Genomic DNA, 25,092 nt, shown 5'->3' on the forward strand with positions numbered 1-25,092 from the left:
TCTGATTTCTATGCACATACATTTCACCTGTGGCCAGGAAAGTTTATTTAATCAGCCTTCCCCAGCTTCTCCATGTTCTCCACAGATGCAGTCTGACCCACTAAGTTAATCCTCTTGCATGTGGGATCAGTGGTTATTTCTGTACACTTGCTAATCGGCGATGTGCTTGGGATGCCAATACTCTGCTGGACTGTTTGTAAGATAATAATTTCACTGTGCGTTGGCACTTTGCACATGCGACAATAAAAGCACCATTGAGCCTTTTTTTTTGCAAACCAGCTTCTCAGTTCCTTGTGTCTATATTAAATTTGACTTGTTGCACATGAACAACAAATTTATCAACAATGGGATGAAAATGAACATCGCTGGATTCCATGGAGCCAACATTTTTTAGCCAATGTTGGGCCCAGGTTGTGTTGCATAGCAACGTGTCCTGACCTCTAGGATAGCTCGCAGCATGCTGGTGGTGACACCCTCTCCCTCCTTCTTCACAAGGCAGCTGCGTACCGGCTTCACACAGCCTTGCAACAGGCTCACTCCTTTTGCTCTTTCCGAACTTTTACACACCAATATACTCTCGCCTTCAACAAAATAGAAAATCGGACATTTTAGAAACGGAGCAGCTCAAGTGACAGCGACACTTCCGGGCAATCAAAGGCAAGTTTCATCACGTGTGCAACTATTACAATGAACATACTAACCCATGGTGTCCACTCCTTTCCTCCCAGCTCTCCCTGACATCTGCTTGTATGTGATAATGTCAAGAAGTCGCCCATTGAATACAGGTGATCTGACAATGACGCGGCGAGCTGGTAAATTCACACCAGAGGAGAGGGTGGATGTTGCCACGAGAACCCGAATTAAACCCTGACGGAATGCCCCCTCGACAATATCCCGCTCATCAAAAGTCAATCCTAATACAGAAATAAGGAAAGACATTAATAGATCATGTAATCTGGCAATAATAGATCATGCAACACTTCACGCTACCTCAGGAAGACACCAGCATAATCAAGGACCAGCTTCATCCCACCCACTCCCTATTCTCCCCTCTCCATCTACATTTCACACTGCCTTGGCAAAGCCAGCAGCATAATCAAAGACCAGTCTCACCCCGCTCACTCCCTCTTCTCCCCTCGCCCATCAGGCAAAAGGTACAGAAGTGTGAAAACGCTCACCTCCAGATTCGGGGACAGTTTCTTCCCAGCTGTTATCAGGCAACTGAACCATCCTTTCAACAACTAAGCTACCATCTACCTCATTGGAGACCCTTGTACTATATTTAATTGGGCTTTATCTTGCACTAAACAATATTCCCTTTATATTCCCTGTACACTGCAGACAGCTTGATTGTAATCATGTATAGTCTTTCCACTGAATGGTTAGCACGCAACAAAAGCTTTTCACTGTGCCTCAGTACACATGACAATAATAAACTAAACTAACTGAAGCCCACCTCTCACTGAGGTAGACTCTGCACAACTCAATACCAATTTTGAGAAAAAGTCTCATATCATATCATGTGAAAGATCCGCTGCAATGCATGCAGCACGAGTGGAAGTATAAGACATTGCAGATGCTGGAGTCTTGAGTCACAAACACAAAGTGCTGGAGGAACTCTGTGGAGTAAATGGACAGGCTACGTTTTGGGTCTGGACCTTTCTTCAGGCTGATTTACAGCACAAGTATGTGGGTAGGAGTTTAATGAGTGTGAAAACTGCAAAGCAAAATGTTAAGCAAGCTGCCTGCCTGGAACTGGTTAATTGGTAAATCCACTCACTACATCTACACTTGGGAATATGGAAGCATATTGCAAGTACAGTAGGTTTTACATTTGAGCATAGTTTCTACAGAGAGCAAAGGTGAGCGGGTGTTTGATCTTGAGGGGGGAGTTGCTGGTATTGTTACAATAAGGTGGTAGGTTATTTATTAATAAATATTACAAATATTAGAATTATTGTCTCAAATACACTAAATAAGTAAAGCCAAAATTAAAAGATTAGCTGGACTAAAAATGATGTGGAGAGTTTGAACGATAACATTGAACGATAACATTGCAGTATAATGTGGATAAATGTGAGGTTATCCATTTTGGTGGCAAAAACGGGAAAGCAGACTATTATTTAAATGGTGGCCGATTGGGAAAGGGGGAGATGCAGCGAGACCTGGGTGTCATGGTACACCAGTCATTGAAGGTAGGCATGCAGGTGCAGCAGGCAGTAAAGAAAGCGAATGGTATGTTAGCTTTCATAGCGAAAGGATTTGAGTATAGGAGCAGGGAGGTTCTAATGCAGTTGTACAGGGTCTTGGTGAGGCCACACCTGGAGTATTGCGTACAGTTTTGGTCTCCAAATCTGAGGAAGGACATTATTGCCATAGAGGGAGTGCAGAGACGGTTCACCAGACTGATTCCTGGGATGTCAGGACTGTCTTATGAAGAAAGACTGGATAGACTTGGTTTATACTCTCTAGAATTTAGGAGACTGAGAGGGGATCTTATAGAAACTTACAAAATTCTTAAGGGGTTGGACAGGCTAGATCCAGGAAGATTGTTCCCGATGTTGGGGAAGTCCAGGACAAGGGGTTGTCACAGCTTAAGGATAAGGGGGAAATCCTTTAAAACCGAGATGAGAAGAACTTTTTTCACACAGAGAGTGGTGAATCTCTGGAACTCTCTGCCAGAGGGTAGTTGAGGCCAGTTCATTGGCTATATTTAAGAGGGAGTTAGATGTGGCCCTTGTGGCTAAGGGGATCAGAGGGTATGGAGAGAAGGCAGGTACGGGATACTGAGTTAGATGATCAGCCATGATAATATTAAATGGCGGTGCAGGCTCGATGGGCCGAATGGCCTACTCCTGCACCTAATTTCTATGTTTCTATTTGAAAACAAAGCTAAATAAACAAAATAAGATGGGGACGACAGGGAATATACAAGTCATGGATGATGTGGGAGTGATGGGTGTGTGGAGAGAAACAGGACTCGATAAGTTTGATGGAGATTTTTATGGCGAAGAAAACTGATGAAGGCAGGGCAGGATGCTGTCTAGAGTTTGACAAGATGCTCACTGGTCTCAGACCTCAATTTTTCCATCAGTCTCAAGGGTCCAGACCCAAAACATATTCTGCCCATTCCCTCCACAGATGCTACCTGACCTGCAGAGTTCCTCCAGCACTTTGTGTTGTGTTCATATAACATATAACCATATAACAATTACAGCACGGAAACAGGCCATCTCGGCCCTTCTAGTCCGTGCCGAACACTTATTCTCCCCTATTCCCATCTACCTGCACTCAGACCATAACCCTCCATTCCTTTCCCGTCCATATACCTATCCAATTTATTTCTAAATGATAAAATCGAAATATAACCATATAACAATGACAGCACGGAAACAGGCCATTTCGGCCCTAACATACATTAACATTTGTGCAGAAGAATGGTAAGCTTATTATCCACCAGCTTACACGTCAACTTTGTTTTGCCTTAACTAATTTATTAGTCATACAGCACGGAAACAGGCCCTACCACCCAACTCATCCATGCCCACCAAGATGCCCGCATCTAAACTAGTCCCATTTGCCTATATCCCTCTAAACTTTTCCTATCCATGTACCTGTCCAAGGCAAAATCAGGGGGCAGCTCAAGCAACAACGAAGCTACACTCCCTGACGAGCTCAATGCGTTCTACGCACGCTTGGATAGGGAGATTACTGATGTGCCTTCCAGAGCCCCCATACGCTCTGATGGTATTAGTCACTGACGTCAGAAGAGCCTTCAGAGGGTTGAAACCTCGGAAAGCGCCTGGACCTGATGGTATACCTGGTTGAGTTCTCAAAAACTGTGCAGACCAACTGGCTGGAGTTTTTGTGGACATTTTCAACAACTCACTTCTGAGATCTGAGGTTCCCACCTGCTTTCATGAAGTGCTTTGAGAGGTTGGTTATGGCACAAATAAAATGCTACCTCAACAAGAACCTCGACCCATTTCAATTTGCCTCCCGCCGCAACAGGTCAACGGAAGATGTGATCTCACTGGCTCTCCACTCTGCACAGGACCACTTGGACAATCAAAACACTTATGTCAGGCTGTTGTGTATTGACTACAGCTCAGCGTTCAATACCATCATCCCCTCCAGGTTGGTTACCAAGCTCATGGAACTAGGTCTCTGCAAATCCCTCGACAATTGGATCCTCGACTTCCTCATCAACAGACCAGTCTGTTTGAATTGGCAAAAGCACTTCTTCCTCAATAACCATCAGTACGGGAGCACCGCAAGACTGCATGCTCAGCCCCCTGCTCTACTCGCTTTATACACACGACTGTGGAGATGGAGAGGATGGAGACACAGTGCCTCAAATTCGCCGACGACACCACTGTTGTTGGTCGAATCACAGGTGACGATGAGTCAGAATATAGGCGGGAGATTGATCAGCTGACCAAATGGTGCCAGTACAACAACCTGGCTCTCAATGTCAGTAAGACCAAGGAACTGATTGTGGACTTTGGAAGAGGAAGGATGAGGACCCACAATCCTGTCTATATCGACGAGACAATGGATGAGAGAGTCAAAAGCTTTAAATTCCTGGGTGTGCATATTTCTGAAGATCTTTCCTGGACCTAGCACACTAATGCTATGCCTCTACTTCCTGATAAGATTACGGAGAATTGGTATGTCAGAGAGGATTCTCTTGAACTTCTACAGGTGTACAGTAGAGAGCATACTGACTGGTTGCATCATTGTCTGGTTCGGCAACTTGAACGCCCAGGATAGAAGAAGACTGCAAAAAGTGGTGAACACTGCCCAGTCCATCACCGGCTCTGACCTCCCCACCATCGAAGGGATTTACCAGAGTCGCTGCCTCAAAAAGGCAGCCAGCATCATCAGAGACCCACACCATTCTGGGCACACAGTCACTTCACCCCTGCCACCGGGAAGAAGGTACAGGAACCTGGAAACTGTAACGTCCAGGTTCAGGAACAGCATCTTCCCTACGGCTATTAAACACTACAACCTCAAATAAGCTCTGAACTACATAGACTATTGTTGTTATTAGTGCACTATTATTGTTTGTTTGTTTTTTATGTGTACGTTTGCTTGTGAGTGTGTATACACACACACACACAAACACTGAACTTTTTATCTCTCGTTTATTATATTACTTAAAGTGTATTACATTTACATGTTGTGTTGTGCTGCTGCAAGTAAGAATTTAATTGTTTTATCTAGGTCTTGACTCGACTTGACCCTTCTGAATCATATCTACAAATTCAGGTCCATATGAATTATTCCAAGTAGCATTCTTATAATGTTGTGTATATGGACCAGCAAAGCATTCGACAAGATTCCATAAGGTAGGCTGCTCTGGAAGGTTAGATTGCATGGGATCCAAGGAGAGATAGCTGAATGCATAAAACTTGGCTTCATGGAAGGAAGCCGAGGGTGATGGTGGAAGGTTGTTTCTCGGACTGGACTAGTGGTGTGTCTCAGGGTTCGGTGCTGGGTCCGTTACTGTTTGTCATCTACATCACTGATTTGGATGAGAACATACAAGGCAAGATTAGCAAGTTTGCTGATGATACAAAAGTTAGTGGTTTTGCAGATAGTGAAGATGGTTGTGAACGATTGCAGCAGGATCTGGATCGTTTGGCCAGGTGGGCGGAAGAATGGTTGATGGAATTTAATACAGAGTAATGTGAGGTGTTGCATTTTGGGAAGTTTAACATGGGCAGGACCTACACAGTGAATGGTAGGCCTCTGGGTAGTGTTGGAGAGGAGAGGGATCTAGGAGTACAGGTGCATGGTTCCTTGAAGGTCGAGTCGCATGTAGATAAGGTGGTCAAAAAGGACTATCCTAACATTTAAGAAACAGTTAGACCGGTACATGGATAGCACAGGTTTTGAGGGATATGGGCCAAACGCGAGCAAATGGGATGAGTGCAGCTGGGACATGTTGGCCGGTGTGGGCAAGTTTAGCCGATGGGCCTGTTTGCACACTATTTCACTCCATGACTCCAATACATAATCTGAATTGTCTTTGTACACAAAAATTGCATTCCAATTGAAAATAAACTAAAACGAGTTTGCCTTGTGCCTACTACTTTTGCATGTTGATTTGCTTTGGGAAACTATCTTATAGATAGATAAGAATGGACGTGGAGATGATGTTTCCAATGTAGGAGAGTCTAGGACCAGATGGCACAGCCTCATAATAAAAGGATGGAGCTTTAGAAAGGAGACGAGAAGGAATTTCTTTAGTTAGAGGGTGGTGAATGTGAGGAATTCATTGCCATAGATGGCGGTGGAAGCCAAGTCATTGGGTATTTTTAAAGCAGAGATTGATGTCCAAGTTATAGGAGAGGAAATAGACCATTCGGCCCATCGAGGTACCAAGGTCTAAGCGGAAGCTCAGAGGGGATAGAGCCTTTTTATGTTGCTGCCCCGGCACTCTGGAATACCTTGCCGCTGCAGATCAGACAGGCCCCTTCACTGTCCATCTTTAAATCCTCCCTAAAAACTCACTTTTATTCACTGGCTTTCGACACTGGCTGAGACTTTGTTCCTGTTTTAGTGCTTTTAATGTCTTTTAATTTTTACTGTTTTTATAGTCCTGTCGTCTTAATGGTTTTAGTACTTTGTAATAACTTTTTGTTGACTTCCCATGTACAGCACTTTGTGGTAACTGATGTTGTCTAAAAGCGCTTTATAAATAAAGTTATTATTATTATTATTATTATTATCAAGTATACTCCGCCATTTAATCATGGCTGATCTATCTTTCCCTCTCAACCCCGTTCTCCTGCCTTCTCCGCGTAACCTTTGACACTTGTACGAATCATGAATCTGTCAAACTCCGCCTTAAAAATATCCATTGACTTGGCCTCCACAGCCTCCTCTGGCAAAGAATTCCACAGATTCACTACCCCGAACACCACCAAAAGAGGTACTTGATCAGTAAAGGCATCAAAGGTCACATGGAGAAGTTGGAGAATCGGGTTGAGAGGGAAAAATAGATCAGCCATAATCAAATGGCAGAGCAGACTCAATGGGCTGAATGTCCTTACGATCTTTAAGAACAATTGTGTGCCGTTATATATCATATTGAAAGCAATAGGCAACAATACCAGCGTGATGAAAGCCCACTCCCTGGGGCACGGTGCGACTGAGCACGGCATCCAGTCCCGTGGGCGATCGCTTTAATTGATCCACAATTTCTTGCAGTTCCTCCCTGCGCAGTGCAAAGGGAAGCAATTTGGATGCTTTTACAAATCCTGGGTTAAAACACACAGTAAAAAAATAAATAAATAAATAAAAGATCGCATTGTGTAAAGAAAGAAGCACAAAATCCTGTTGCATTTGGTGACGATTTTAAATGAAATGGTGCACAATACCACCTAGCAGTGAAGTGAAATATTGAGGCCACATTCCCACATCAGCTCTTTAATAAAGTGATCCAATTATTCCCACTCCCCTGCTCTTTCTCCACATCGGAGCAGTTCTGTCCCCTCCCTTCTAAAGAATTATCCCTTTATCTTTTTGAAATTACTGTTAAATTACATTGTTGAACATACTGGAAAAAATTGACCAGAGTTTTGTGGCTAACTCGTGGACTTGCAGATTGAAAATTAAAAATGTTTAATCGAATGATATGGAGAGAAAAAACTTGTAAACACCTTAAGCCAACATGACATGGATAAATACCCAGTGCATGAGAATGATCTGCTTTGTAACTCGGGATTTGCTTACACCTGACTGTTGGTTTCATTCAGATGCCAGTGCTTGTTTGTACGTCCAACACTTTAAACGTTCTAGCCAACAATTACATTAGAGCAGACTAGTGAGTCACAATGGGGACGGTGCCTTGGAAATGCTGATGGGGTCAGGAGTGTCTCAGGGGAAACCTTGTTGAAGGAGGCTGGTGATATGTGGAACGCAGTGGCTGGTGGGTGGAACATGAGGCCATGGTTCTTGTACATATTGAAACAAGTAACTGCAGATGCTGGTTTACAAAAAAAAACACACAAAGTGCTGGAGTAACTCAGCGGGTCAGGCGGCATTTCTGGAGGACGTGGATAGGTGACATTTCGTTCGGGACCCCCCTTTGACATTTTGATACAATTCAAATGATCTGGATATTACAAATTTAGAATTTAAATTCTTTTCGAAAAACATTTCTCAAAAAAAATTCAGGAGTGGAATATCCAAATATTCGACGAAGTCGATTATTTGGATATTCCACTCCTGAATTTTTAGGACAAAGTAGAATAATTATGGTTTAGCTGGAGTCTCGGTTAAGGAGTATGAAGAGGACTGACCTCCGTTGCCAACGGCAGCATTGCGGTGCAGCTGGTAGAACTCCCTGGCTACCGTCTCCGACAGCTTCTCACACCAGTTCTTCGAAGGACAGAAGAGAAGGACAGAGTGGCCTTCGTGTACAGTCTCATAGCAAAGACTGACTATGTTATCCTCATCACCCTGCCAGCAATAATAACAGCATTGGACTCACAAGTCAACAGTCACAAACCAAGACATGCATTTTTTATTTGTGATTATAAACTCTGTCTCAGAGCTATACAGCACAGAAACAGGCCCTTTAGTCCAACTCGTCCAGCCCCTGCTAAACTAGTCTTACTTGTTACGATGTGAAGAAAGTTGCCCCTCATGAAAGAGCTAATAGTCAAATCTAATATAGTTTACAAAATGCAGTGGTTCTTCTACAAAAGCATGGTCTAGTAGAACAAAAAAATGGCTCGGTGCCAAGTCCGAATGACTTTGCAAATTATATAGAACACAATACGGAGGACAGGTTATCTTTTTAACAAAGACATTAAGATGGAAACCTGCGTGATAACATGTGCATCTTTCAAGGCCATAAAGAAGCCAAGATTGAAACAAATATCTGACGCTCCAGAGATAAGTAATAACTTGTTATTGGATGAGCTTGATTTGGACCCAGCTTTTCCTATATTCTGAAAGGCGATAGAATCTTTCAGTCATGCCATATTCAGACTTGGTAGGAGACCTGTTAAGAGAAATATATAATTGCACTAACTAACTTTCCTTCGTTCTGTGAGTGGAGCCGGAGAAGCACTGAGCAACGTGTGTGCTCTTTGTAGATCCCGCCACTCCTGTCTGACGAATCAATTAAAGATTGCCTTAAAAATAACAGCATTGGACTTTAACAATTTTGTTGCTGTCTGCTTTTCAAGAAGCCAAACTTTGACACTTAGGTTACCATTAAATACTGCCCTCTTATTTTAAACCTGTGCTTCTGGTTGTTGATTCCCTTACCCTGGGTAAAAGAATCAGTGCATTCACTTTATCTATTCCCCTCGTGATTTTATACATCTCTATAATATCTCCACTCAGCCTCCTATGCTAACCATCTAACCATCTGACAGTGCCGTAGTCTTTTGCCCAGGGTAGGGGAATCAAGAACTGTGAGCAGCATCTCAACCAGCTGTGCCACTGTTCCTAGGAACCTGTGGCCCATGTCTGCTCAACATGGAGGTGGAGTATTTTGGGTGGGAGTGAGAACTTTGAGTCCCAATGTTGAGAAGACACGCAAGCCCTGCATAAGCAGAAGAGGGAATGGATCACCGCACAAACCACCAGCCTGCCACACCCTTGTCCACACCTGCCAGTCTGTGGTTCCCATGTTGGTGTTCCTTGCAACAACACTGTGGTGAAAGTCAAGGGCCTGTCCCACTTGCCGATTTTTTAGGCGACTGTCGGCGACTGTCATAGTTGCTGCAGGTCGCCGAAAAACCGGCGACTGGACTAAAGGGCCTGTCCAGCTTAGGCGATTTTTTAGGCGACTACGACAATGGAATTCACCAAAGTCAGCACCGGCGACAACCTGCGTCACGTGGCGACAACCTACACCATCCTAGCGACAACCCCTACGCCAGGAGAAGACAAGCTATGACAAGCCCACGGTCGAAGAACGGTTTTGAATATTTCAAAATCCAGCTGCGACCAGAAAAACGCTACGATTCTTTGGGCGACTGAGGAGACGACTCACGACCATACAGTCGACCGTGTGGCGACAGCCTAGTCGCCGGCAGTCGCCTACAAAATAGCCTAAGTGGGACAGGCCCTTTAGTCATCCTCGATTCTATGGCACCGGATTATTACGTCACACCGTGATCTGACCAAAGTTCTTTATAATTGCAGCAAGACTTTAGAAGTCTCTAGTACAGGGATCCAACATTTCAAGTTAGTACATAGAACATTGCAGGATTGGAACAAGCCCATCAACATAAATCCGACGGTGGAATAATGGTAGAGCTACTGCTTTACAGCACCAGAGAACAGGGTTCCATCCTGACTATGGGTGCTTGCCTGTACGCAGTCTTTATATTCTCCCCGTGACCCACGTGGGTTTTTTCTGAGATCTCCGGTTTCCTCCGACACTCCAAAGACCTACAGGTTTGTACGTTAATCGGCGTGGTATGAATGTAATAAATGTTTAAAAAATGGTCCTGAGTGTGTGTAGGGTAGTGTTAATGTGCAGGGATCGCTGGTCAGTGTGGACTCAGTGGGACGAAGGACCTGTTTCCACGCTGTATCTCTAAAGTAAACTACACCATGTTAAGTCAAGTCAAGTTTATTTGTCACATACACAAACAAGATGTGCAGTGAAATGAAAGTGGAAATGCCTGCGGATTGTGCAAAAAACTACAGAACAGAATAGAACAGAAAAAGAACAACTCCTAACTGCCCGCAGGTGATCTGTATCCCTCCATTCCATGCACATCCATGTGCCTATCCAAATGCCTTTTGACATAGTTGCTATAATAACAAGTGCTAATCATAAGCAGAATTATGTTAGTAAACTCCACGTTTAGAAAGATTTACCCAAATCCTCACCTTCACCTGGAGAACAGGTTGAAACTGTCGTATCACCGTCATTGTTGAATCGTAAATGTTGTTCCCGATCTTTACGTGTTCCATCAGAGGGACAGGCCTGAAGTCTGTACAATAAAGTTCTGCATTCAGCCAGGTTGCCACAGTCCCCAGGTTTGGAAGAGTCGCACTCATTCCCACAATCTGTATCCCGTCACTGAGCCTCTGTTCTTCTGTTGAAATCTTACGGCTGAAGTTCAAAAATACATCCGTCAACATCAGTACTGACAAGAATGCTGACTCGCAAGTCCTAATGCGAGCTGCGGGTTTCATACGAAAATGAAGTGGTGAGTCAGGGGCAACAACTGCTCATAATGTTGAAAGGCAAGGCCAACTAGCCATAGATAAACACACAGTGCTGGAATAACTCAGCAGGTCGGGCAGCATCTCAGGAGAACAAGGATAGGTGACGTTTTGAGTCAGGACCCTTCTTCACACTGAAGGGTCCCAACCCAAAACATCACCCATCCTTTTTTTCCAGAGATGCTGCCTGATCTGCTGAGTTACTCCAGCATTTGTCTATCTTTGGTATAAACCAACATCTGCAGTTCCTTGTGTAAGAAGGAACTTAATAAGAAGAACTTAATAAGAGTCCACACACTAGATTAGAAGTTGTTCAGCCCAAGCTGAACACATCTGCATCTCAGCATCTGCATACAATGATGTCTCTTCTTGTGCTTCTTGTGCGTAGTGGTGGAAAGATTGGTGGAAACAGGGCAGCGATGTGATCGTTCTTTCCTTGACCCCAAGAAGGAACTGCACATGCTGGTTTAAACCAAAGATAGATACAAAAGGCTGGAGTAACTCAGCGGGACAGGCAGCATCTCTGGAGAGAAGGAATGGGTGACATTTCGGGTCAAAACCCTTCTAACCCTAACCCTAATGCAAGGGTGTCGACCCGAAACGTCACTCATTCTTTCTCTCCAGAGATGCTGCCTGCCCCGCTGAGTTACCCAGCTTTTTGTGTCTATCTGTAGTTCTTTGTTTCTACAAGGGTAACTATCCCAAGGTTCAGGTTTATTATTGTCACCTGTACCGAGGTACAGTGAAAAGCTGTGTTTTACACGCTATCCAAACAGACCAGATAACACTACACATAAATACAATCACGTCAAACTCATGTACAATAGGTAGAGCAAAGGGGAAGATACAGAGTGCAGGATATAGCTCTCAGCATTGTAACGCAACAGTTCCAGAGACAAAGTCCAATGTCCGCAATGGGTTAGAGGTGAATCGGATGATTTAGAGGCCTGATAATGGAGGGGAAGAAGCTGTTCCTGAGTTGAAGCTTCTGGACCTTCTGCTGGACATGAGCAGGGAGAAGAAGGACAAGTCTTTGATTATGTTGGCTGCATTTTCTAAGGCAGCTTTAAGTTAATGGTGGGGAGGCTGGTCTGTTGATAGACTGGGCAACGTCTACTACTCTTTGCAGTTTCTTTTGGTCTTGGGCAGAGCTGTTTCCAAATGAAGCTGCGATACAACCCAGCCGTATCCTTTCTGTGATGCTTCAGTAGAAGTTTGTAAGAGTTATTAGAGACATGCTGAAATTCCTCAGAAACCCAGCATGTCAAGGAATATTGGGGGTCGGATAAAATAAAGGAGTAATTTATGACAGGTAGAGAACTGAAAAGCGGAGATACTCTACAAATGTAAAAGATTACACGCCGTTAGGAAGATACGTTGTTAGGAGAAAAAAGGTGGGGGGGGTGCCAGGAATTAGCACCAGTTGTTAACTAACATGCCAAAGCATTTTCTAAACACTTTAAAGGCTGAGGGGGTGATCACATGATGGCAAATAAGATCATGATGGGAATAGATTTGGTAAATGCAGAGTCTTTTATCCAGGTAAGGGAATCAAGAACCAGAGGACATAGGTTTAAGGTGAAAGATTTAATCCGTACCTGAGGGGCAATGAGAACCAAACATTTATCTGAGCAGGACCAAACTGAAGTATGCCCCCACTCCAACCTACCTCGGAGTGACCCTTGACAGGACCCTATCCTTCAAGGAACATCTCAAAAGAACAGCAGCTAAGGTGAAGTCCAGAAACAATTTCCTCAGTAAGCTTGCTGGCTCAAAGTGGGGGGCAGCAGCCCCCACACTGCGCACTTCAGCACTAGCCCTTGCATTTTCTTCAGCCGAATAGTGTGCCCCTGTTTGGTCCAGGTCATACAAGATACAAGATACAAGATACATTTAATTGTCATTTGGACCCCTTGAGGTCCAAACGAAATGCCGTTTCTGCAGCCATACATTACAAACAAATAGACCCAAGACACAACATAATTAACATAAACATTCATCACATTGCTGTGATGGAAGGCCAAATATACTTATCTCTCCACTGCACTCTCCCCCCCCCCCCCCCCCCCCCCCCCCCCCCCCCGATGTCAGAGTCAAAGTCCAAGCCCCCGGCTGGCGATGGCGATTGTCCCGCGGCCATTAAAGCCACGCCGGGTGGTGCGAGATCGCGCACCGGGTCTTGCTGTTAGAGCCCCCGGCGTGCGCTCGCACAGTTCCGCGGCCATTCCAAGCCGCGCGGGGCAGTGATGTCAGGCCCCGCTCCAGGAGCTCTTCAACCCCGCAACTCGGGCGGGGGAAGTCGCCGTTGCGAGAGCCCTGAAAAGCGGTCTCCCTCCAGGGACCCGCGGTGCCGCAGTCCACAGACCTGCCGTTGAAGCCTCCGACTCTCCGGTCGGGCCGCCGCAGCAGCAGCAGCAGCAGCAGCAGCAGCGCTCCTCCACCGCTCCACCCGCTCCGGTCTCGGCCAGCCCCGCGACGGCGACGGTGAGTCGTCGGCACCAGAGTCCCCGGTCTCTTCCTGTTGGAGGCCGCTCCTCGTTACAGCCCCAACGACAACGGAAACCCGACGAGAAAAGGTCGGGTCTCCCGTGCAGAGAGAGATTTTAAAAGTTTCACCCCCCTCCCACCCCACCCCCAAAATAACAAAAACTACATAAAAACATAGACAAAAAATAATAAAACGCGGACAGACTGCAGAGGCCGCTGCTGACGAGAGTCGCGCCGCCCATCCCACACACACCATGTGGACACCCAATTGAACTCAACAATGAGGATCATCACAGGAACAATCCGCTCAACACCACTCCCCTGGCTCCCTGTCCTATCCAACATAGCCCCTCCACACATCTGGCGAGTAGTCCTCACTCAAAGGATGCTCCAAAAGACCAAAAACTCCCCTCACCTGCCAATTCACATGGACATCTTCAACCCACCCACTGCTCGACTTCCATCTTGACGACCAATTTGGAAGAACCCACCACCAGCTGATTTCACCATCCAATCAGCTTGGAAAAAGGAATCGGAGTCCAAGGACGTCCCAAATAAACATCTGGTGTCAGACCCCACCCTACCGGTCCCTGGCACCATTCTCCCAAGGAAGCAGTGGACGACGCTGAATAGATTCAGGACTGGACATGGCCCCTGCTTGGCCAGCCTTCACAAATGGAGAGCAGCAGTCCAACCCCATGGTGTGCTTGTGGAGAGCAGCAAACAATGCAACACATCATTGAAGCTTGCCCTCAACAAAGACTAAAAAGGAGGACTTGTCACCCTTCATACAGCAAATCAAGAGGCAACTGCTTGGCTAAAGGACTTTGCATTCGCTAAATAAATAAAATGTTTTCACACAGAAGGTGGTGGGTATATGGAACGAGCTGCCAGAGTAGGGTGTCAAGGCAGGTACTATAACATCATTTAAAAGACATTCAAACACAGTCAATGAATAAGAGAAGTTTAGATGGATACAAGCCAAACAAAGGCAGATGGGACTAGCATAGATGGGCCGTCTTGGTCGGCATAGACGAGTTGGGCTGAAGGGCCTGTTTCCATGTGCATGCCTCGAAATGGTAACCAGGGGAAACGTATTGGGCATTAGGAAGCAATATGGGAATTTTATGTCGGGCAAGATCTCAAATGAATTAGCTATATTCAGTGGAAAAAAGATTACAGAACTCCAGGAGGGTAATGGTAGAATTCTCGAACAAGTTTTCATTGAAAAGGGGGAGGCCTTTTGCGTACCTTTTTTCTCTCTTTCTAGTGACATACAATATCTTGGTTAAAAGCAGCTCCAACAGGTACCCTCTGTGTGAGTCCCCCAACATATGTAACTCATCCACAACTATTATTCCTGCAGGGGGGCAAAAGAAAATAAATCACTTTACAAATAAGGGGTTGGAATCACATATCAAGTGCGGTGTTAACATTTAAGATACTCAGAAACAAGCTTTCCACCAATAGAGCCCAGATGATTTATGCTCCTCACCTCTCTCAGCATATGTGTACAGTACTATGCTGAGTGAATGGAACGTCTGGGCTTGTACACTCTGGAGTTTAGAAGGATGAGATGGGATCTTATTGAAACATATAAGATTATTAAGGGTTTGGACATACTAGAGGCAGGAAACATGTTCCCGATGTTGGGGGAATCCAGAACCAGGGGCCACAGTTTAATAACGGGTAAGCCATTTAGAACAGAGACGAGGAAACACTTTTTCACACAGAGAGTTGCGAGTCTGTAGAATTCTCTGCCTCAGAGAGCGGAGGAGGCCGGTTCTCTGGATATTTTCAAGAGAGAGCTAGATAGGGCTCTTAAAGATAGCAGAATCAGGGGATATGGGGAGAAGGCAGGAACGGGGTATTGATTGGGGATGATCAGCCATGATCACAATGAATGATGGTGCTGGCCGAATGGCCTACTCCTGCACCTATTGTGTATTGTCACTTACAATCAATGTTGTGGGTAGCAGCACAGTGGCACAGTAGTAGAGCTGCTGCCTCATAGCACTATAGACCCGGGTTTGATCCCAACTACAGTGTATGTGCGAAGTTTGATTAATTTCTCTGTGACCGCATGTGTTTCCTCCGGGTGCTCTGGTTTCCTCCCACATTCCAAAGACATGCAGGTTTGTAGGTTAATTGGTCTCTGTAAATTTCCCCTGGTGTGTAGGCCGAGGATCAATTGAAGGGCCAAAGGGCTTGTTTCCATGCTCTATCTTATAATAAAGATAAGCTCTTTAAATAAAAGGATGTTTTAAATGCAGGAACTGGTAGAAATACACAGGTCCATACAGCCTTGTGGAGAGACAAGCAGATGTAATCATTTTCAAATCAATGATTTTTCACAGCAAAAGTATATTTTGTACTCTCACCGAGTTGGTCTACTTTGTCCTCTTCAATAACTCGATTGACGAGCCCGTTGGCCTTCTCAATAGTACACACAGCGACATCGAGCGATGAAAAACCCCCAGCTGGGGATGTGCTTCCCATATATCCCTCCACTCTCATCATCGCCTCTTGGAATAAGTTCTGGTATTGGGAGCAGAGATATTCACACATGTGTTTTTTCGCCCCTTTTTAGTTGGTCATTTTATGCAGTTGATTATGATCCAGAAATATGAAGATTGATTATTTTTTAATGAATTACCTTTCCCTAGCACTGCATCACTTATCAATGTGTTCCCAACACATGAATGAGAAGTTGAGAAAAGGACAATTACTTTCATCCCATCACTATTCAATGTCATCCATTTTGCCTAAGAACATTCCCATCTTGAACTAGATGAAGACTAACTTGGATCATACAGACTAGGACAGCACAGTGGCATAGCGGTTAGAGCCACACCTCACAGTACCAGAGACACGGGTTTGATCTTGACCTCGGGTGCTGTCTGTGTGGAGTTTGCATGTCTCCTTTCGAGAGCTTGCGTTTCCTCCGGGTTTTCCGGTTGCCTTTCACATCCCAAAGACATGCAGGTTTGTACGTTTATTGTCATCTGTAAATTCTCCATAGTTAGTAGAGAGCGGATGAGAAAGTGGGATAACATAGAACTAGCGTGAATGGGTGATCGATGGGCAGCATGGAATCGGTGGGCTGAAGGGCCTGTTTCCATGCTGCATTCTTCAATGAATCAATCAGAAATTGTTGCAATCAGTTAAAACATGCAGCTCATCAAATTTGTCTTGAATTGACTGCAAACCCCAGAGGCAAAAGGGAAATAATGCTCCATTTTACCCCATGTCAGGACTGGTGGGTATTCACTAATTGTAAATCTGGCTGCATTGTTTGCAAGGGTGTGAAGACATTGCTATTCTTTCAGACTACTATGGCCACAATGGTGTAAAAGCTAAGATGTTGGACTAATGTGCCAAGAACTGGAACATGGATCCACGGATAAAGTTTAAACCTCATTATGGTGTCTGGGGAGTTCGGAACAGCTAATTAACTAAAACTGGAACAGTCCCTAAACAACCAAAACATCTATGTTCTCCAGAGATGCTGCCTGACCTGCTGAGTTACTTCAGCACATGGTGTCTTTTTTCGAGTTTTAAAATAGCTGGTTTACGATGACTGAGAAATGCTGGATTACTGTTAAAACCATGAAATTGACTGTCCTCATCCTGTAATTGTGATGCCCAATTTACCAAGCATTTGCTTGCTTTCTGGTTCTGTGAATGAGTTCACAGAGATTTGATGATAATGAAGGTAAAGGATATGGAAGGGCATTAAACAGTCACATCGATACAATCCGCACTCACCTGCAGGTAATACATTTTCTCCTTTGCCACAGAAACAAATGGCAAAATGAACAGTGCCTTCTTTCTCCTTTCCAGAACTCTCTTTAAAATTAGCAATTCAGCAACGAGTGTCTTCCCAGCACTGGTTGGGGCTATACACAAAACAAATCAGTGCTTATTTTTTTGTTGCAATTGTACCAGGAGTTGTTGTCGCATATACAGTGGCTTGCAAAAGTATTCATACTCCTTGAACTTTTCCACATTTTGTCACGTTACAACCACAAACGTAAATGTATTTTATTGGGATTTTATGTGATAGACCAACACAAAGTGGCGCATAATTGTGGTGGAAGGAAAATGATACATGGTTTTCAAATTTTTTTACAAATAAAAAACTGAAAAGTGTGGTGTGCAAAAGTCTTCAGCCCCCTTTACTCTGATACCCCTAAATAAAATCCAGTGCAACCAATTGCCTTCAGCAGTCACCTAATTAGTAAATAGAGTCCACTTGTGTGTAATCTAATCTCAGTATAAATACAGCTGTTCTGTGAAGGCCTCAGTGGTTTTTTAGAGAACATTAGTGAACAAACAGCATCATGAAGCCCAAGGAACACACCAGACAGGTCAGGGATAAAGTTGTGGAGAAGTTTAAGCAGGGTTAGGTTATAGAAAAATATCCCAAGCTTTGAACATCTCACGGAGCACTGTTCAATCCATCATAAATGGAAAGAGTATGGCACAACTGCAAACCTACCAAGACATGGCCGTCCACCTAAACTGACAGGCCAGGCAAGGAGAGCATTGATCAGAGAAGCAGCCAAGAGGCCCATGGTAACTCTGGCAGAGCTGCAGAGATCCACAGCTCAGGTGGGAGAATCTGTCCACAGGACAACTATTAGTCGTGCACTCCACAAATCGGGCCTTTATGGAAGAGTGGCAAGAAGAATTGTTGAATAAAAGCCATAAGAAGTCCCGTTTGTAGTTTGCCACAAGGCATGTGGGGGACACAGCAAACATGTGGAGGAAGGTGCTCTGGTCAGATGAGACCAAAATTGAAGTTTTTGGCCTAAATGCAAAACGCTATGTGTGGTGGAAAACTAACACTGCACATCACCCTGAACACACCATCCCCACTGTGCAACATGGTGGTGGCAGCATCATGCTGTGGGGATGCTTTTCTTCAGCAGGGACAGGGAAGCTGGTCAGAGTTGATGGGAAGATGGATGGAGCCAAATACAGGGCAATCTTGGAAGAAAACCTGTTAGAGTCTGCAAAAGACTTGAGACTGGGGCGGAGGTTCACCTTCCAGCAGGACAACAACCCTAAACATACAGCCAGAGCTACAATGGAATGGTTTAGATCAAAGCAATTCATGTGTTAGAATGGCCCAGTCAAAGTCCAGACCTAAATCCAATTGAGAATCTCTGGCAAGACTTGAAAATTGCTGTTCACAGACGCACTCTATCTAATCTGACTGAGCTTGAGCTATTTTGCAAAGAAGAATGGGCAAAAATTTCAGTCTCTAGATGTGCAAAGCTGGTAGAGACATACCCCAAAAGACTTGCAGCTGTAATTGCAGCGAAAGGTGGTTCTACAAAGTATTGACTCAGGGGGGATGAATACTTTTGCACGCCACATTTTTCAGTTTTTTATTTGTAAAATAATTTGAAAACCATGTATCATTTTCCTTCCACTTCACAATTATGCACCACTTTCTGTTGGTCTATCACATAAAATCCCAATAAAATACATTTACGTTTTTGTGGTTGTAACGTGACAAAATGTGGAAAAGTTCAAGGGGTATGAATACTTTTGCAAGCCACTGTACATCTCAGAAGTGTTTGGATTGCAATGGCGAATGATAATATTGTAAATGTGCATATTTACTCAATGCGGCAGAAAGCTATCACTCAACCAGGGATTTGAACCCTGCACCCTCAGATTAAAAGTCCAATGCTCTACCGACTGAGCTGTCCGATTCTTTTATCAACTTTGTGTCTTCCACTCATGTTCATTGTGATCTTTTTAATTCAAAACTTTAATAATCTGGTCATTTTAGAGAAACACATGAAATTATTAACTAGTGTTCAATGACAAGTAATTTTACCAAGAAGTTTTCAAAGATCAAATAATTACAAACGCAAGATGAGTGTCATTTTCTTTAATGACCGACTGAAAGAACAAATTAAGGACGTGGGGAAAAGGCGAGCCCAGAATAAAAAAGGGAGCTAAAACCAGCACTTTTTTTGTGATGGTAAGCTTCAGTACGGCGTACTGGCATATCCTGAAAGTTAAACATCATTGTGTGGAGAAGAACTGCAGATGCTGGTTTGAACCAAAGTCAAGTACAAAAAGATGGAGCATCTCAGCGGGTCAGGCAGCATCTCTGGTGAAAAGGAATAGGAATGGGAAAAGGAATTACATTTCGGGTCGGGATCTTTCTCCAGGCTGAGAGGCAGGGAAAAGGGGAATGAGAGATTTCAACTACTTAGGAGAAATGAATGGAAGATATGCACAAAGCAACAATAATCAAGAACATGTGGGGCACATGATAGGCCATTATTGTTTGTGGGATAGGTGATAACAAGTATATATATATAGATGAACTTAACAGTCCATCAGTCTGAAGAAGGGCCTCGACCCTAAACGTCACCCATTCCTTCTCTTCAGAGATGCTGTCTGTCCCACTGAGTTTCTCCAGCATTTTGTGTCTATCTTCGAGGAACTCAACAGCATGCCAGTAAAACTAGTACAACGACTAGAGTGGGGGGAGGGAGAGGGAGAGGGAGAGGGAGACGGAGAGGGAGACGGAGACGGAGACGGAGACGGAGAGGGGGAGAGGGGAGAGAGAGAGAGAGGATATTAGGGTTACTTGAAGTTATAGAGAAATTAAATTCATACCGCTGGGTTGTAAGCTGCCCAAGCAAAGTATGAGATGCTGTTCCTTCAATTTGCATTTGGCCTCACTGACAATGGAGGGGGCCTAGACAGAAAGGTCAGTGTGGGAATGGGTGGGGGAGTTAAAGTGTTTGGCAACCGGGAGTCCATGTAGGCCAAGGCGGACTGAGCAAAGATGTTCAGCAAAACAATCGCCGAGTCTGCACGTGGTCTCGCCAATGATCAGGATTGAATCGGGTCTATGGCGTTGTGACATATTTATTAATCATGCATACTGGCATCATTTTGTCCATTAAAAAAAGCACTGCTTCCGGAGAATCGGATGAAAAATGCAAAAATAAATATTACTGTTATCTTTAATATTTTAGCCTATATAAATACTGCAAGGCACCACTACTTTGTCTAAATTAGGCCCATTTCACCCAGCAGAGAAATCAGCTCAAGTGTTTAAACAGTAAAGTACCTGAATAAACCAAGTTTCTTCCCTCCAATACACGGTGCTGTGTGAGGCATTCGGCTTGCCATTCAAAAATGCTCACCACCCCCAGGCTGCGATACTTCTCCAGGACCACTCTGGGGATCCCCCAATTGGATAGCAGCAGCATGTCCCCGGCTTCTGCCAGGGCAACCACCTCCTCACACCTGCCTGGAATTAAATGAAAACAAGCGTAAAGAGTCTGCAGACTCCCCTGCAGGATGTTCATCAGAGTCATCGTGCAAAATACCTTCACTTCAGACAATAAGTGTGAAAAATAATTGCAGTAACAAAAGTTGCTGATCAAATTTGAGAGGGGAACATAATTTAAAAAAATTCAATGTTAGAACAACTTAAAAGTATGCGCATAGCAATCTGTGGTGCAAATTTGTGGAATGGTCTGGAACAGGAGATAAAACTTAGCACAAACATAATTCAGTTTAAAAAGATGTACAAAAACACTTGTTTAAAAGGATATTGGGATGAGGATAGGTGATTGTGAGTGGGATATTTGTTATACTGATTGTATTGGGAAGGGTGATGATAGGGTGATGGGTTGTATATATGACTAAGATACTGTATAGTATATGAGGGTTTTTTCTTTTATTTTCATTTTTGTCTCTCTTTTTTTGTATGGCTTTGTAAATATTTGATTAGTGTATAAATGTAAATAATTTGGTGTACATATAGCTGCTGGTGTACATATAGCTGCTAAATTTGTATAAGGTAATTACAAGCAGTTGAATAAGGGGTGGGAATTAATAAGCTTTGGCCTCTTCCTGCTCCTTTTCGGACACATACAGATATTGTTTGACACTTTATAAATATTCTTGTTTTGTTTTTTGTATGCTGTTTCACACTTGCTTTTTATTCTTTTATTTTGTTCAAAATAAAGAAATAAATAAATAGATAGATATTAGTTAAACGATTATTGTTTATATTAGGGGTAGCACAGCGGTAGAGTTGCTGCCTCCGGGTTCGATCCTGACTACAGGTGCTGCCTGTATGGAGTTTGTACGTTCTCCCTGTGACTGCATGTGTTTTCACTGAGTGCTCCGGTTTCCTCCCACACTCCAAAGACGTAAAGGTTTGTAGGTTAATTGGCTTTGGTAAAAAAATTGTAAAATTGTCCCTTGGTGTCTAGGGTAGTTCTAATGTAAGGGGTGATCACTGGTCAGCACGGACTCATTGGGCCAAAGGGCCTGTTTCCATGTTGTCTCTCTTAAGTCTAAAAATATGTAATGAATAGATTTCACTCTCAACATTTTATACGAAGACTGGAAATACTACAATAAAATGGTTCCAAAAACCAAAATAACAGCGGTGCAGCAGGTAAACCTGCTGACTCACAGCGCCAGAAACCCAGGTTCAATCCTGACCTTGGGTACCGTCTGCGGGGAGTTTGCAAGTTCTCCATGTGACAGCGTGGGTTTCCTTCTGGTGCTCTGGTTTCAGTTTATTTTAGTTTATTGTCACGTGTACCGAGGTACAGGGAAAAGCTTTTGTAAGTGCTATCCAGTCAGCAAAAAGACAATACATGATTACAATCGAGCCATTTGTATCGATACATGATAAGGGAATAACGTTTAGTGCAAGGTAAAGCCAGCAAAATTCCGATCAAGGATAGTCCGAGGGTCACCAAAGAAGTAGATAGTAGTTCAGCACTGTTCTCTGGTTGTGGTAGGATGATTCAGTTACCTGATAACAGCTGGGAAGAAACGGTCCCTGAATCTGGTGGTGTGCATTTTCACACTTCGAAAGCTTTTGCCTGATGGGAGAGGGGAGAAGAAGGAGTGGCCAGGATGCGACACGTCCTTGATTACGCTGCTGGCGTTGCCGAGTTTCCGCCATGATGTGGGGGTTTACAGATTAATTTGCCTCTGTAAACTGCACCTCTAGTGAATGGATGAGAAAGTGGGATAACATGGAACTGATGTGAACGGGTGATTGATGGTCGGTTCAGACTTGGTGGATGAAAGAGCCTGTTTCCATGCTGTATCTTTCAATCAATTCAATCAGTCAACCGCTTTACATCATGGTGGATTATACAGTATGCAAACGGGACAAGATTTAACTCAGATACTTTCTCTGCATCCACAATCATAGACTTGACTGGCAGGTGCGTTACAAAGCAGTTTCTCGGACCCGTTGCCTTTTGCTGAATTCCAACCTCCATCACACCCATTTGGCCATATGGATTGGACATGAAAGAAAGAGATATACAATAGACTATAGATGCTGGAATCTTGAGCTACAACACAAAGTGCTGGAGTAACCTAGCGGGTCAGGCAGCATTCCTTGGAGAACATGAATAGGTAACAGTAAGGGTCGGGACACTTCTTGCCCCACCTCCTTTCCAGCTTTCTCCCCCATTTTCAACAATCAGTCTGAAGAATAGTCCTGCTCTGAAACAATTCCTATCCATGTTCTCCACAAATGCTGCCTGACCCGCTGAGCTACTCCAGCACTTAGTGGCTCTTTTTGTAAACCAGCACCTGCAGTTTGTCTGCAGTGTCCTTCCAAAATACCTTGCAATATATTTCTTATAAAACTTAACAGAAAACATTAAACAGACCGTACCTGTTGCTGTCAAGGACTGACTGAGTTTGCTGCCATCTAACAAACTTTGACTGAGGCCGGGGGGAGGTGACAGCACTGACAGGGAACAGCTTGAACGAGAAAGCTGCTTCTCTTGCGACAATTTCTGGTGGTTCGGACTAACCATGATGGGTCTCCTGGAAGTTTGTAAACTCTTATCCATCTTGGACAAATTTCCAACCTGCCTTTTCGCCCCAGGTCTTGCTTTTGGAGACCTCCGCTGGGCTGGCAAGCAGCCAGGAGCCGTCATGATCTTCTTTGCAGTCGGGTAGGCGGATGTATCGGGATCGAGCATGTCAACAGACGAGGGCCTTTCCCTCTTGTGGCCGTTGGCCAGCGGTAATGTTCTTCCCTCAGCCCTCGTGTCCCTGCCCACAGACATGTGGTCTTCTGCAGAACAACTGACCGTTCCTTTCCGACTACAACACGGAGGGTTATTCATCAAATCATGGCCACTCTGCTTTATTTCCAACAAAGCTTTAGTCTGTGCTGTAGATACTCGGTTTGTCAATAACTTCTGACCCTCACTGTTACTGCTACATGCCCTTGCTGCAGAACTGAATTTTAGGCTCTTGTCCTCATTTAAAACCTCGTGTTGGTTCACCGCATTGGTCATGGGTCGATTAGAATTGCAAGCTGCCTTACAATTGTTCAAATGTACTGCGTTTAAAGCATCTTCTTTTGGATTCGCAGGATTCCAGTTCTTCTCAAGGTCAACTGCTGCCTGGACAAGTGAATCATCGAGTGATAACGGAGAATCAGACACAGCGCCACCACTCGCAATGGTTGCCTCAACCTTGGAAGGAACCTGAATGAAAGCAGAAATATAAGAAGGTATTGTTATATTTTTCAGTTAGTGGTTAAATCCTCCAGAGCTCGGGGTTCCATTCTAAGAGGAAGACACAGGATGCTCTTCAATCGACCGTTCAGCAAACCCACCTTGGTACAAGCCCCATCAGCTTGGTTTTCTTTGCCATCTGAATCTTCCGTGCGATTTTGCTGCTGCAAGCGACCTGACCGTCGAAGGGTTGAGGAATGCGAATCGGTCACACTGTTTGCGTGGAAACAAAAGGCACACAAAAACCTCCAATGAGTCTTGTACTAACCAATAATAATGATTTAAGAAAGATGCATAAACAACCAGATCGAATATGGAATTCCAATGTGCGTCAGCTGCTCATTCATACACAAGATGGCAGGGCCCTGGGGAATATTATAGAGCAGACGAATCTAGGAGTGCAGGTACATAGTTCCCTGAAAGCGATGTCACAGGTAGATAAGGCGGAGAAGGTGGGTTTTTGGCACGTTGTCTTTCATCAGTCAGGGTATTGGGTACAGACATTGGGAGATCATATTACAGGGTACATTGCTGAGGCCGCACTTGGAGTATTGTGTTCCGTTTTGGTCACCTTGCTGGAGGAAGGATGTCATTAAGCTGGAAACGGTGCAGAGACGATTCATGAGGATGTTGCTGGGTCTTGAGGCCTGAGCTTTCAGGAGCGGTTGCGCAGGCTCGGATTTTATTCCTTGGAGTGCTAAGGGTGATATTATAGTGTGTGTGTGAGGGCAATATACAGGGCGAATGCACTGTTTTTTTCTCAGGGTAGGGGAATCAAGAACCAGAGGACATAGGTTTAAGATGACAGGAGAGATTTAATAGGAACCTGAGGGGCAAC

At 44.3% G+C, this 25,092-nt stretch overlaps 1 protein-coding gene across 1 annotated transcript in view; it reads right to left on the reverse strand.

The window, feature by feature from the left end:
• polq (polymerase (DNA directed), theta) overlaps positions 1-25,092 on the reverse strand; it is an 85,855-nt gene that overhangs the window by 55,325 nt on the left and 5,438 nt on the right. The window contains exons 3-13 of the mRNA XM_055644283.1: positions 24,356-24,467; positions 23,399-24,224; positions 20,807-20,989; positions 17,467-17,597; positions 16,080-16,236; positions 14,950-15,058; positions 10,873-11,098; positions 8,316-8,475; positions 7,125-7,271; positions 702-914; positions 439-581 (exon numbers count right to left, since the gene is read on the reverse strand). Coding sequence (XP_055500258.1) covers positions 439-581; positions 702-914; positions 7,125-7,271; positions 8,316-8,475; positions 10,873-11,098; positions 14,950-15,058; positions 16,080-16,236; positions 17,467-17,597; positions 20,807-20,989; positions 23,399-24,224; positions 24,356-24,467 — 2,407 coding nt within the window. The remainder of the gene's footprint in view (positions 1-438; positions 582-701; positions 915-7,124; positions 7,272-8,315; positions 8,476-10,872; positions 11,099-14,949; positions 15,059-16,079; positions 16,237-17,466; positions 17,598-20,806; positions 20,990-23,398; positions 24,225-24,355; positions 24,468-25,092) is intronic.

The sequence above is a fragment of the Leucoraja erinacea genome, chromosome 13 (genome assembly GCF_028641065.1).
Source record: "Leucoraja erinacea ecotype New England chromosome 13, Leri_hhj_1, whole genome shotgun sequence".
In the NCBI taxonomy this organism is placed as follows: domain Eukaryota; kingdom Metazoa; phylum Chordata; class Chondrichthyes; order Rajiformes; family Rajidae; genus Leucoraja; species Leucoraja erinaceus.